At 40.4% G+C, this 14,691-nt stretch overlaps 1 protein-coding gene across 1 annotated transcript; it reads left to right on the top strand.

Moving 5' to 3' along the window:
* Positions 1-739: 739 nt before the first annotated feature.
* Positions 740-3,656, top strand: LOC140604521 (olfactory receptor 2V1-like). The gene is made up of 2 exons (XM_072775753.1): positions 740-903; positions 2,690-3,656. Exons 1-2 carry the CDS (start codon positions 740-742, stop codon positions 3,654-3,656), a joined length of 1,131 nt encoding a protein of 376 aa, XP_072631854.1.
* Positions 3,657-14,691: the final 11,035 nt, after the last annotated feature.

Here is a 14,691-nt window from a genome sequence, read left to right as displayed (position 1 = left end):
AATTGAACACCATAAAAAATAAATTTATTATGAAAAAATAAATAAATAAAAAATAAAAACAGTTCTGAGCCACCACCCAGTGTTTCTGATTTGATAAATCTGTGTGGGGACTGTGATTTTTGCATTTTGAAGAAGCAGCTGATGCTGCTGATCCAGGGACCATGTTCTGATCTAAGGAGATATAGGCATCAACAGTTGGCATATCTGCCATTCCTCTGTTCGTGAAATCTGTAGTCAGTGATGTCTGGATTTGTCTGTAGATTAGAATCACCTGGAAACCTTTTTGGCCTTCCGAAGACCTGGCCATATCATAGACCAATTAAATCACTAATTCTGAAGATGAGGCACATACATTAGTAGTTTCTGAAGGTCCTTAGATAATTCTGATGTGCAGATTTGAGGACCAAATCTAAATGCCATCACTTCATCTGGGATTTGAAGTTTAGGGGCTAAGTAACATGTCTTCCCAGCATACATATCCTGTAAATCTCAAAAAAATAGTTACATTGTAAGAACTCATCTATGAAAGACTGCAATCCTAGTCTCTGTGGGTAAGAAAATAGGGCAAACTCAGTTATAAAAGCTTAGCAGTCACAGCATTCTGAAGTGGGTAAAGGGGTGCTAGGAAGAGGCAACAACAGCTCACCCTCTTTGCAGTGAAGGTGGTTAAGGCATGCTGTGGAAAACAGAGCTCTCAGGGGAAAACAGGAAGCTTTCAGAGGTGCCTTGCTGAAATGAGATGGATGTATGGCCTCAGCTTTCACAGCCTTCCGTGTGGACTTCCCAAGGGACTCTTTCAGTTTCTGAGCTACAACTTGGAGCCCAGAAAGGACATGGAAGAAAGAAAAAAGTCAACAAGAGGCTGAACCTCCTGATGGAGACTGCACATTGGGACAATGTGAGGTGAGTAAGGGAAAGATGGGAGGTCAAGAGATAGGGAAATAATTTAAAATCCTCACCCCCATTCATGCAGCCCAATGTTTAACCATGGGCAATTCCACAATTTCTTTTTTTTAAGATTTTATTTACTTATTCATGAGAGACATAGAAAGAGAGGCAGAGACGCAGGCAGAGGGAGAAGCAGGCTCCCTGAGGGGAGCCCGATACGGTACTCGATCCCAGGACTCCGGGATCATGACCTGAGCCAAATGCAGACACCCAACCACCAAGCCACCTGGGTACCCCTAATTCCACAACTTCTATCAAATTTTCCAGCATTGAAAATATCTGACAGTTGTTTGATTTTTGGTTTTTGTTTTTCAACACTATTTTTCTCCATAAATGAGATATCTTGAATTATAAAAACCAAGCCTGTGTTTTATTTTAAAAAGAAAAAAAAACAGTTAAACTCTAGGGGAATAGGAAAAAAAAATCATACCAGTACAGAAAATTCATGGGAGAGAGAATTAAGATTAGGTGTTGGCATACCTGACAACATAAAATGTATTGTTTACATCGAGGATTCCTTTTTTAATTCATTCTAGTGTATGTTTAATACCTAGAGGGTACCAGTTCAGATCTAGGCAAGTAGAGATGGCAGTAATAGAAAAAATATATCCTCTTCCCCCAGTGACCAATCTGAAAGAAAAAGAATCACCCTAAGTAATTATTCTGAGACACACACATGCACACACATGTACCTCAAACATGGCTATGCAGATGTGTGTGTGTTAATACTGAGAAACTGCCACAAAGGGAGAAATTGGTAGTGTCAGGACAATCAATAATTTCTAGGAACAGTTACTTATGCACAGCCCCCACCAAAGGGGTGTTGAATCCAGTTGGCAATACCAAAAGACAGCCACAGAGGTAATAGCGTTTATGTGGGCAAGGTTGCGTTTCTTTCATCTATTCACCACACACATCCCATAAGCATTGACCAGAGACCATGCAAACTCCTTTCTGTGGAGAAATATAAAAGAAGGAAAGGACAGAGTCCTTAGTCATAAGAATACCCAGTCGAAGTAGGGAGATCCAGTGGAAGAGCACCATCACAACAAACACAAGGTTTCTGAGAACAAAACTTGTAGAAGGGGAGTCTCCAAGGGGGAGGGACTAGGAGCTCTTTGCAGGTGGGTAAAATTGTTGATTGTATGATTATTTTGCAAAACTAATTTGCTTAAGTGACAAAGGGAAGTGTTCTAATACTTATTGAACCTATTATGCAAAAGGTATTCTTTTCTTATTCAATAGCAAGTATCATGACCCATTTAATATAGAGAGATAAGCAGAGGCTCAGGGTTATTAAAATGAGTTATTAAAGTGGTAAGAGTTGTGATGTTATCAGCAGCTGACAAACACCATATGCCTCCTGCCTGCCTGTACCCTAAGCATCCTACACGTATTATTAACCATTTAACGCTCCCAACCAGGGATCCCTTTTTCTAACTTTTTAAGATGGAAACTTTGATCATTGGTTTTCAGTCTTTCCTCTTTTTTAACACACGCATTTTGCATTATAACTTCCCCTCTGAGCACTGCTTTGGCTGCATGCTATATCTTTTATAGTATTTTTTCAACATGAAATAATGCCAAACCTACAAAAATTTGCAAGAGTATTAAGAAGAACTCCCACAGCCTCTGTGCCAGCTTACTTGTTGCCCTTTGCTGTTCTCATCCATCACCTTCTCTCAAACTCAGAGTGGATGCTTCTGAGCCCTTGATAAGTTGGTTTCCTTCCTCCCTACAGTGAGGCTTGGCAGGAGACAAGTAGAGGGCCCTGGAACCACTCCTCTACCATCGGCTTTGTCCTCACAAGTCTTTTCAATGACAGTCCAATGCACCTGTTCCTCTTCAGCATGGTTGTGGTAGTCTACACACTAGCGATGGCTGGCAACACTGCCATGGTCCTCTTGATCTGGGCTGATGCCCGGCTCCACACACCCATGTATTTCCTCCTCAGCCAGTTGTCTTTCCTGGACATCTTCTTCACCTCAGTCACCGTCCCCAAGATGATAGCAGGCTTCCTCTTTGGCTGGACTAGCATCTCATTTGTGGGCTGTGGGGCACAAATGTTTTTCTTCATGTTCCTTGGGGCCGCTGAATGCCTCCTGCTGGCCCTCATGGCCTATGACCGCTACGTGGCCATCTGCAACCCTCTGCGCTACCCATCACTCATGAGCCACCAGACCTGTCTGCTCATGGTGGCTGCCTCCTGGCTGGGTGGATCCATCAATGCCTCCGTCCAGACAGCATTGACCCTACAGTTCCCCTATTGTGGCTCAAGGAAGATTGCACACTTTTTCTGTGAGGTGCCTTCGCTGCTGAGGCTGGCCTGTGCTGACACAGCAGCCTATGAGCAAGTGCTCTTTGTGACAGGTGTTGTGGTCCTTCTGCTGCCCATTGCCTTCATCACCACCTCCTATGCCCTCATTCTGGCAGCAGTGCTTGGGATGCACTCCGTGGAGGGGCGTCAGAAGGCCCTAGCCACCTGCTCCTCCCACTTAACAGTTGTCAACCTCTTCTATGGGCCTCTTGTGTATACCTATATGTTACCTGCATCTTACCACTCTCCTGGCCAGGATGATGTAGTGTCTATCTTTTATACAGTCCTCACACCCATGCTGAACCCTGTCATCTACAGCCTCAGGAACAAGGAAGTGACAGGAGCAATGAAGAAGGTCATAGGGAAGTGTAGGGTGGGTAGGACTGCTTAAGACTCAGAGAGGGGTCCTCCTCCTCTAGGATGTCCCTGTGGCTCCAGGAGCCCATGGTAGGATTTTCTTCTGAGAAGAGAAGTCAAGAGTAGAATAGCCACCTATGGCTATTTCCCCAAACTTCTCCTTCCTCTCCTCCAGCTGCACTGGCCCTCTTGTTATTGGTCAGAATTCCTAAGCACAATTCTAGCTTGTGGTCCTTCGCACATGGTTCCTGATGCCTGGGTGCTTTCCTCCACATTTTTGCATGGCTTTCTCCTGCACTGCATTTAGGAACTTTCAAATGTGATCATATCAGAGATGCCTGCACTGGCCACCCTTTCCAAAATGGAAAGATGCCTTTCCAGAAATGCCTTCAATTCATTCCGTCATCTCTTTCATGTTTCTTAATTCAAGGTTTCTTTTACCCTTTAGAATATGAAAAACATGGCCTTGACTTTAATATTGTACCCTCATCAATAAATATTCATTGAATAAATGGACAAGCCCAAAGAACATTTATTACCTAATCTCAACAGCATTGGCACTGTTGTTAGTTCCTCCTTGAAAATCTTTCTTCTTTGGTAGTGACATCACATTTCTGGTTTTTCTCCTATTCTGGCCCACTCCTTCCCATTAAGTGATAAATGAATTAAAACCTAGTGCTAGACCACAGGTTTTCTTTTCTCAGTCCAGTCTCTTAAATCACTCTCATTCATGGTACACCAAATTCTGTCACACATATTATAGGCCATGAGATGTCTCCTCCAAGCTCTTCACCACCCAACTCCACCTCAATACCCACACTGGATGTTCCAGAGGCATCTCAAATTCATCATGCCAACAAACAAAGTCATGATATCCCCTCCAGGGCTGGTAACTGAGTGACTGCTTCATCAGGTCAGTAGGTCTCTGTCACCACCTATATATCTCATCCCTCACCAAATCCTGTCCATTTGACTGTCACTGCTTACCTTTCCATGAGATTCAATCCTTATAGTTGCAACTACCACTCTCATAGTCAAAGATACACTCATTCTTTACTTGGATGATGCTGGAATTTCCAAACGGGGCTCCCGGCCCTCATTCTCATCCCACCTCATATACACAACTACAGCTTGTTTTTCCAAGATGTGTGCCTACACACAAATCTAATCACATGCAACCTACTCCACTCCTTAACTTCCCCTTAAATCCCTTTAGCAATTCTTATTGCTTTTACATACTTCACCATTTAACATAGAAGGCAGCAGAGAGGGAGGAAAGAACAGTCCCTGATTGCAGTCTTGTATCTCTAAGCTAGACCATACTTTATCATTCCAAGTGTTTGATTATAGAAAGCAACCATCAGGGACACTTGGGTGGCTCCGTGGTTGGGCGTCTGCCTTTGGCTCAGGTTGTGATCCCAGTTTAGGGATCAAGTCCCATATTGGGCTTCCTGTGAGGAGACTGCTTCTCCCTCTGCCTGTGTCTCTGCCTCTCTCTCTCTCTCTCTCTCTCTCTCTCTCTGTGTGTGTGTGTCACTCATGAATAAAAAAAAAAAAAAAAAAGAATGCAGCCATCATAAGAGATGCCAAAATCACTTTCTGTTTTCTTAAGACATCACTAAAAGTCTTCAGAGGCCGAAAGTCATCCTTAAAGTTCAATCTGCATCCCTTTTACTGCAGCTGGATTAATTTCTTTAAATTGGTGGCTCAATGGTTAAGCATCTGCCTTCGACCCAGGTCATGATCCTGAGGTCCTGGGATGAAGTTCTGCTTCAGGCTCCCCACAGGGAGCCTGCTTCTCCCTCTGCCTATGTCTCTGCTTCTCTCTCTGTGTCTCGCATGAATAAATAAATAAAACCTTTAATAATAATAAAATAATAATAATAATTTCTCTAAATTGACTCTTCATAAAAATCAAGAACAGCAAAGAGATTTGCACTCTCACCCAAACATTTCTACCACATTTTCTCTTCAAAAAAGGAATTTACTCAGGGAGGAGTGACTTCTATTCCAAGAGTGACTCGTTATCACTTACCCAAATAAAACAGAAAACCATAATTTGCAATTAGTAATGCATCTGACCTTCATGCCCATTAAACAGGTGGGCAAGCTTTGAAAACTGACATGTAGGAGATAAGCTGCCTGTTCATCCGTTCTTGTGATACACAGAGCCAGTTGTTCCCTAATATCCAATTTTGCCTTCTTTTAAAATATACTTAATTTTAACTGAGAGAAAAAAATACTCTATTTTAACTGAAGTAAATATATTTCCCAATCACCAATGCAGCTAGGTATGGCTATGTACCCAAGCTGTAAAGTGAACTACAAGCATAAATGTATGCTTCCTTCCATCACTGTCCTTAGAAATCAGGGTGGGATCACACTCTTCATTTCACCACTATTTCCTATTAGCTGACATGTAGTCATGACCACCAGAGCTTCTGCAGATGTCTTGTACAAAAGATAAAAGCCAGCAGATGAAGAGGGCAAATTAACAATATAGAAGGAAACTGAGTTCGTGAAATTGTGGAGCTAATCGACTATTTTGTTTTTGGCACTTACAGTGAACCTAATCTAATGTCCTTTCACAAAACAAACATGACAGGAAGAGAACAGGCCCTTTTTGTGGCACAAGAGAATTTACTGTGTGGCTCCAGATTGCTGGAATGCTGGAAAAAGCTTGCTGAAAAGTAGGTTCAAGTGGACCCAAGGAGGCACACATCACAGTGCAACATGGAGACTATAAAATCAGTAGCTCTGAGAATGTGATCCACACACAGAAAAAATGACAAACTCCAATTAGATCTGGAACTTACTTAAGAAACTCATAATTTCCAATTTATAATGTAAGCCACAATTTATTTTCTTTATTTTACTAGAACCTAAAACCATGAAAATGGAAGGATTCTAAAGCTGAGTTATGAGGGGACAAGTGACATGGTGAAGCTTAGCTCTATTAGACATGAAAGATACCAAATGAAGTGGGGAAGCTCAAAGCTAAATTTCAGGAACAATGAGGGCAGACTCTAGCATTGTAGAAAACATTTTTGCCTGAGAAGATGATGGAAGAAGGATAGTGACAACTCAGGAGAAAATGACAAAAGTACCTAACAGTTACCAAATCCTTCCTGAGACAAGCAATGTTAACTGCTAATGGATTGCAAACTTGCCCATCATTTACTCCTACCCTTATCAAAAGTTTTCTTTTATGCTCCCTGTGTGAAATCTCCCCTTCGGAATATACTTTCGAATTTCTGAGTGCAGTTGATGAGACAATGGGACAAATACAAGTTGTCTGTACACATTCTCTTTACAGCCAGATTTTCTACATGCACTTAATAAGGCAAGACCTACCTAGGGCTGAACTTTTGTCTGTTTTTTTTTTTTCATTAATTATCTTCAATTGGGATCATCCTGGATCATAGGAGGTAATAGATTATTATTGAATTAGTTCAAATTATCTGGCCAGTTTTTATCTTTTTAAAGACTAGATTGGAGCTAATTCTGAATTACAAACTCCAATATAACACATATTCTATAAATATACAATCTAAAAGCACTTTGCTGCTATGAAAAATAATTTGTGGCTCCTCACAAAGGTAAACTTAGAATTGCTTTATAACTCAGCAAGTCCATTCTTGGATATATATCCAAAATAACTGAAAAGAAGTGTGTCAGACAAAAACTTGTACATCTATGCTTCATCATAAGTCCTATACTGTGAAATACATTTCGTGTGAAAGCACAGATAAGTCTGTAATCTCATTTTCCTAGTATATTCTTTAATTTCTCCTCTAAGCACACCCTGGTAAATTATAAAGTGGCTAAATCTTATAGTCTATGCATAAATCTATATCCATTTTATTTTTTTTATATATCCATTTCCATATCCATATTTATATCTCTATTCTGCCACCTTTGGAGTGATAGAATTACAAAATTTTGAAAATCATACAGAATTGTATTAGTTGCATGCATAAAGCTTACAGTAGCTCAAAGCAAAGAAACTTTTGAAAGGTAAAGAAGAGCATTACATAATGATACAGTGGTCAATTGCCAAGAAAAAAATAATTCTTAACATGTATGTGCCTAAGAGCATTAAGCCATATGAAACAATAATAATTTTCCCAAATTATTGTCAGACCCCAAACCATAGAACCAGGAAGATCAAGTAAGATAGAGACCATAAACATAAAATGAAAGTTAAAGAAAAAAATCTTGAATCAAGACAGAGGAACAAAGGTAGAAAAACACTACTGATAGAGGAGCAAAGAATTATATCTGACTTTTGTTTAGAAACAATGCAAGCAAGAAAGTAATGGAATGAAATATTTAGTATTGGTGCAGGGGAAACTGGCATAAAAACAGACACAGAGAACCTAGAATTCTGTACCCTGTGAAATTATCCTTCAAAAATGAAAAAGAAATAATTTTATAGGTAAACAAAATTGAAGGAATTTGCTGCTAGTAAACCTGAGTTGCAAGAAATGCTTAAAGAAGTTCTGCAGAGAGAAGGAAAATTACATAGGCCAGTAACAGATCTACACAAGCCAAGCAAGAGTACCAGAGAATACATAAGTAAAGGTAAAATCAACATTTGTGTATTTCTTATTCTTAATTGTTCTAACAAATAAGTGTTTCTTCAAAATAATATAGCAACAATGTATTTATGTATGTACTTATATATACACATAAATGTTTATGCATGCTTATGTATAAGTAAAATGCACATCAGAAATGGTAAAAGGAGTGGATAGAAGGAATTAGAAATATTTTGTTATTATATTGGTATTTTCACTACCCATGAATTGTTACAGTGTTATTTGAAGTGAACTTTGCATAATTTATATAATAAACATTATATGAGTATATTGTAAACTCTAGAACAACCTCTTTAAAAGGTTTTTAAAAACTGACGTGATGAGAAGGAAGAAAAAAGAAATCATATAAAATATTCAATTAAAATTACAAAATGTGGGAAAAAAAGAGTGAAAGACAAAAATAGAAACAACAAACTAGGGAAAAAATAGTGGTAACCAAAATGTTAGATATAATGACATAATGATACAGTGATCAATTTTCACCAAGTAAATAATATATAATAAATCAATAAACTATATCAATAATTATTTAAATGTCAATGACTTAAATATGCCAATTAAAAAATGGGGATTGTCTCCTAAAATTTGTTGGGAACCACAAAAGAGCCTGAATAGCCAAAGCAAACTTGAAGAAAAAAAAAAAAAAAAAAGCAGAGCAGGAGGCATCACAATTCCAGACTTCAAGTTATATCACAAAGCTGTTGTGATCAAGACAGTATGATACTGGCACAAAAATATATAGATACATGGAACAGAATAGAAAATCTAGAAATGAAAAAAAAAGAAAATCTAGAAATGGACCACAACTATATGGTCAACTAATATTCATAAAAGTAGGAAAGAATATCCAATGGGAAACAGTCTCTTCAACAAGTTGGGAAAACTGAACAGCCACATGCAAAAGAATTAAACTGAACCACTTTATTACACCATACACAAAAATAAATTAAAAATGGATAAATGACTTAAATGTGAGACAGGGAACCATCAAAATCCTAGAGGAGAACATAGGCAGTAGCCTCTTTGACATTGGCTCTAGCAATGTCTGACTAGACACATCTCCTGAGGCAAGGCAAACAAAAGCAAAAATAAACCATTGGGACTTCATCAAAATAAAAAGCTTCTGTATGGTAAAGAAAACCATCAACAAAATTAAAAGGCAGCCTATGGGATGGAAGAAGGTATTTATTTGCAAATGACATATCTGATAAAGGGTTAGTTTCCAAAATCTAATAAAGAACTTGTCGGACTCAACACCCCAAAAATAAATAATCTAGTTAAATGGGCAGAAGACATGAATAGACATTTTTCCAAAGACATAAGGATGTCCAACAGACACTTAAGTGCTCAGCATCACTCATTATCAGGGAAATGCAAATCTAAGGACAATGAGATATCACGACACATCAGTGAGAATGGCTAAAATTAACAACTCAGGAAACAACAGGTGTTGGCAAGGATGTAGAGAAATGGCTACCCTCTTACGTTGTTAGTGGGAATGCAAACTGGTGCAGCCACTCTGGAAAACAGTATGGAGTTTCCTCAAAAAGTTAAAAATAGAACTACCCTACAACCCAACAATTGCATGACTAGGTATTTATCCAAGGCGTACAAAAATACAGATTCAAAGGGGCACATGTGCCTTAATCTTAGATAATGGCAGTATTATCTACAATAGCCAAATTATGGAAACAGCCCAAATGTCCATTTGGGTTGAATAAATAAAGAAGATGTGAGATTATATATATAGATATAGATATATTCCATTATATGTATAATGGAATATTATTCAGATAAAAAAAAGAAATCTTGCCATTTGCAGTGACGTGCATGTAGCTAGAGTGTATTATGCTAAGTGAAAATATCAGTCAGAGAAATACAAACACCATATGATTTCACTCATACATGAAATTTAAGCAACAAATAAATGATCATAAGGGGAAAAAGAGAGGCAAACCAAGAAACAGATTCTTAACTGTAGGGAACAAACTGATGGTCACTGGAGAGGAGTGGGGGTGGGTTAAATAGGTTTTGAGGATTAAGGAATACAATTATGATGAGCACAGGATGTTTAATGGAAGTTTTGAATAACTAAAATGTACACTTGAAACTGAACATAGAAATTGTCAGAGTGGATCAAAAACAAGACCCCAGGATGCCTGGGTGGCTCAGTGGTTAAGCGTCTGCCTTGGACTCAGGGCATGATCCTGGAGTTCTGGGATTAAGTCCCACATGGGGCTTCTCACAAGGGAGCCTGCTTCTCCCTCTGCCCATGTCTGTCATGAATAAAAACAAAAACAAAAACACACATACACACACAAAAAAAACCCCAAGACCTTACTAATGTGTAGTCTGCAAGAAATTTACTTTAAACATAAAAACGTATAAATTAGGGGCACCTCTATGGCTCAGTTGGTTAAGCCTCCAACTCTCAATCTCAGCTCAGGTCTTGATCTCAGGGTTGCGAGTTCAAGCCCCACATTGGGTTCCACGCTGGGCATGGAGCCTACATACATGTAATATATGTACCATGCTATAACCAATCAAAGAAAACAGAAATAGCAAAATTAATTTCAGACAATTAGACTTCATAGCAAGTGTTATCAGGAATAAAGAGAGGCATTACATAGTGATAAGGGGGCCAATTCTCCAAGCAGACATGGCAATCTTTAACATGTATGTGTCTAAGAACACAGTGTCAAAATACATGAGAAAGACTGATAGAACAGCATGGATAAATATTTGAATCCACCGTTATCATTGATTATTTTAACACTAGTCTATCAGAAATAGAGGCAGAAAATCACTAAGGACGTGGCTGACCTCAACAATACCATTAGCCAAATATAATTGGCATCTATAGACTGCTTTCTCCTACCAGAGCAGAATACAGATTCTTCTCAAGCTCACACAGAACATTCACCAAGATAGACCACATTCTTGATCATAAAACACACCTTAACAAATTTAAAAGAAAAGAAATCATATGAAGTCTGCTTTGAGACTATAATGAAATTAAACTAGAAATCAATAATAGATAACTGAAAAATCCCAAAATATGTGGAGATTAAAAAACACACTTCTAATTATCAAAGAAATCTCAAGATAAACTATATATATATATATATAAAACTAAGTGAAAATGTAACACAATTTGTCAAAACCTGTGGGATACAGAAAAAGCAGATCTTATTAGAAAATTTTATGGCACTAAATGCATATATTAGACAATAAGGAAGATCTAAAAATCAATAATACAAGTGTCCATCTTAGTAAACTAGACAAAGAAAAGCAAATTAAATCTAAAGTAAGCATTGGAAAAGGAAGGAGATAGATATAGATCTTTTGATATGTAGATGATAGATCTATAGACATATCACATATCAAGATCTAGATAGATGATAGATAAATAAATAGATAACTGGATAGATAACAGGTAGACGGTACATACATACATGATAGAGATAGAGTTCTAGAAAGATATAGATCTATCTCTAGATACAGATGTAAATATATCATATAAATATGTCACATATATATAGTGATAAATAAATGATAGATAGATGATACATGCATACACCTATGATAGAGATGAAGGGCTCTTGGGGGTCCATCTGTCATGAGCACGCTATGAAGGCGAGTAATGTCTTTCTACAACGTCAGCTTTATTCACGCATAAAGCAAAGTTAAGTCACAATTATAAAGCAGGTTCAGGATTCCAACCTCAATGACAAAAAGCTTCTTACACACAAAAGCAGGACAGAAGACAAGCCACACAACAAACAAGATAACAGAAGGGTGCAGGAAGTTAATGAACCAAACACAAAGTCAGTCTGTGGGCACCCAGTTGAGATAAGGCCTTAGTCTGGTCTGGGCCAGCTCTTGGCATTTACTGCGTCCAACGTTCATGCAACAAAGGATCTCAGTTCTGTTTGGAGATCAACTGGTCAGAGCCTTCAGCGGCAGTTGCCTTTTTGAAGTGGTCAGACATAGAGGGGTCAGGTCTAAAGACTCTGATACTTTGCTGCCAAAATACTTCCCTTTTTAAAGGTATTTAATGAGTTTTGGGTCTCTGCAGACCTCCTCTGGTTCTGCTTGTTATCAGTTCTGGGGTGTCAGCTGATGCTGGTCCTGGTGATATCTCCTAGGTGCAATACCTTAACTGCTTGCATCATTGCTTGACACAGGCCCTTGCTTGACAAAGGTTCCTGCGTGACATGAGAGAGTCCATTTTGCTCTCTACACTCAGATTTGTTGGGGAACTGGGAATAGAAGTTAGGATGACAGAGTTAAGAGAAGACACAATCAATGGGACAAGTGGAGCCAGTCATCATACTCTTGAACCATAGTCCATGTAATGCTGAGATACCATGTTGGAGTGAGGAAGCTCCCTGTCCCTTGATATGAGGGTAAACCCATCAGGCTCCTACTAGAGTTGGAGGCTGGACTGGCACTGACCCTCCTGTGCCCCCATTACCCTAATTGTGATCAGTCATTCTCAATAAATCATTTAATTCCACTCTTACTAGGTAGGTTCACCCAAAATGTATCTATTCATTCTCTTCATTTTAATACATATAGAGTTTCCACTCACAGAATGCTAATCTAGAAAGAGGCTCTTTTCAGTTACAGTAGCTATTAGCCATATGTGACTAGTGCTTCTGAGGACCTGGTATTTTATTTTCTTTTAATTACTTTAAACTTGGAGAGGAGGGGCAAGACGGCGGAAGAGTAGGGTCCCCAAATCACCTGTCCCCACCAAATTACCTACATAACCTTCAAATCATCCTGAAAATCTACGAAATCGGCCTGAGATTTAAAGAGAGACCAGCTGGAACGCTACAGTGAGAAGAGTTCGCGCTTCTATCAAGGTAGGAAGACGGGGAAAAAGAAATAAAGAAACAAAAGGCCTCCAAGGGGGAGGGGCCCCGCGAGGAGCCGGGCTGAGGCCGGAGCAAGTGTCCCCAGGACAGGAGAGCCCCGTCCCGGAGAAGCAGGAGCTGCAGCAACCTCCCCGGGCGGAAAGGGGCTCGCAGGGAGTTGGAGCAGGACCCAGGAGGGCGGGGATGCCCTGGGGCTCCCGGGGACACTAACAGACACCTGCGCCCGGGAGAGTGCGCCGAGCTCCCTAAGGGCTGCAGCGCGCACGGCGGGACCCGGAGCAGCTCGGAGCGGAGGCGGGGGGGGGGGGAAGGGGGGTGCTCGGGCGGCGGCTCCGCGGAGGGGGCTGCGGGGCGGGAACAGCTCGGGGGGCTCGGGGGCGGCTCCGCGGAGGGGGCTGCGGGGCGGGAGCGAATCCAACAGCGCAGGCCCGGGAGCCCAGGGCGCCGGGACACAGCCCAGGATCCGGCCTCCCCCCGGGGACAGGCAGAGGCCGGGAGGGCCCAGGACAGCGAGGACGCTCCTGCCCCAGCTGAGCACATCAGCGGCCCCGCCCCGGAGCCTCCAGGCCCTGCAGACGGAGAGCTCCGGAGTTCCTACGGGGGCTGACTCCAGGGCTCCAGATCTGCCCCCCGCCCCCCCACTGCGGTTGTTCCTCCTGGGGCTTCACGGGGTAAACAACCCCCACTGAGCCCTGCACCAGGCAGGGGCAGAGCAGCTCCCCCAAGTGCTAACACCTGAAAATCAGCACAACAGGCCCCTCCCCCAGAAGACCAGCTAGACGGACAAGTTCCAGGGGAAGTCAAGGGACTTAAAGTACACAGAATCAGAAGATACTCCCCCGTGTTTTTTGGTTTTTTTGTTTGTTTGTTTGTTTTTTGTTTTGTTTTGTTTTGTTTTTTTTTTTTGCTTTTTGATTTCTGTTTGCTTCCCCCACCCTTTTTTTCCTTTCTTTCTTTTTCTTTCTCTTTTTTCTTTTTTTCTTCCTTTTTTCTTTTTTCTTTTTCTCTTTTCTTTCCTTCTTTCACTCCTCTCTTTTTCTCCTTTTCCCAGTACAACTTGTTTTTGGCCACTCTGCACTGAGCAAAATGACTAGAAGGAAAACCTCACCTCAAAAGAAAGAATCAGAAACAGTCCTCTCTCCCACAGAGTTACAAAATCTGGATTACAATTCAATGTCAGAAAGCCAATTCAGAAGCACTATTATACAACTACTGGTGGCTCTAGAAAAAAGCATAAAGGACTCAAGAGACTTCATGACTGCAGAATTTAGATCCAATCAGGCAGAAATTAAAAATCAATTGAATGAGATGCAGTCCAAACTAGAAGTCCTAACGACGAGGGTTGAGGTGGAAGAACGATTGAGTGACATAGAAGACAAGTTGATGGCAAAGAGGGAAACTGAGGAAAAAAGAGACAAACAATTAAAACACCATGAAGACAGATTAAGGGAAATAAACGACAGCCTGAGGAAGAAAAACCTATGTTTAATTGGGGTTCCCGAGGGCGCCAAAAGGGACAGAGAGCCAGAATATGTATTTGAACAAATCATAGCTGAAAACTTTCCTAATCTGGGAAGAGAAACAG

Source organism: Canis lupus, chromosome 15 (genome assembly GCF_048164855.1).
Source record: "Canis lupus baileyi chromosome 15, mCanLup2.hap1, whole genome shotgun sequence".
Classification (NCBI taxonomy): Eukaryota; Metazoa; Chordata; class Mammalia; order Carnivora; family Canidae; genus Canis; species Canis lupus.
This window is presented reverse-complemented; position numbering and strand designations above follow the sequence as displayed.

Coding starts and splice junctions, on each gene's coding strand:
- LOC140604521 (XM_072775753.1), top strand. CDS start 740: ATGGATGTATGGCCTCAGCTTTCACAGCCTTCCGTGTGGACTTCCCAA. Junction 904..2,689: donor GCACATTGGGACAATGTGAG/GTGAGTAAGGGA, acceptor TCCTCCCTACAG/TGAGGCTTGGCAGGAGACAA.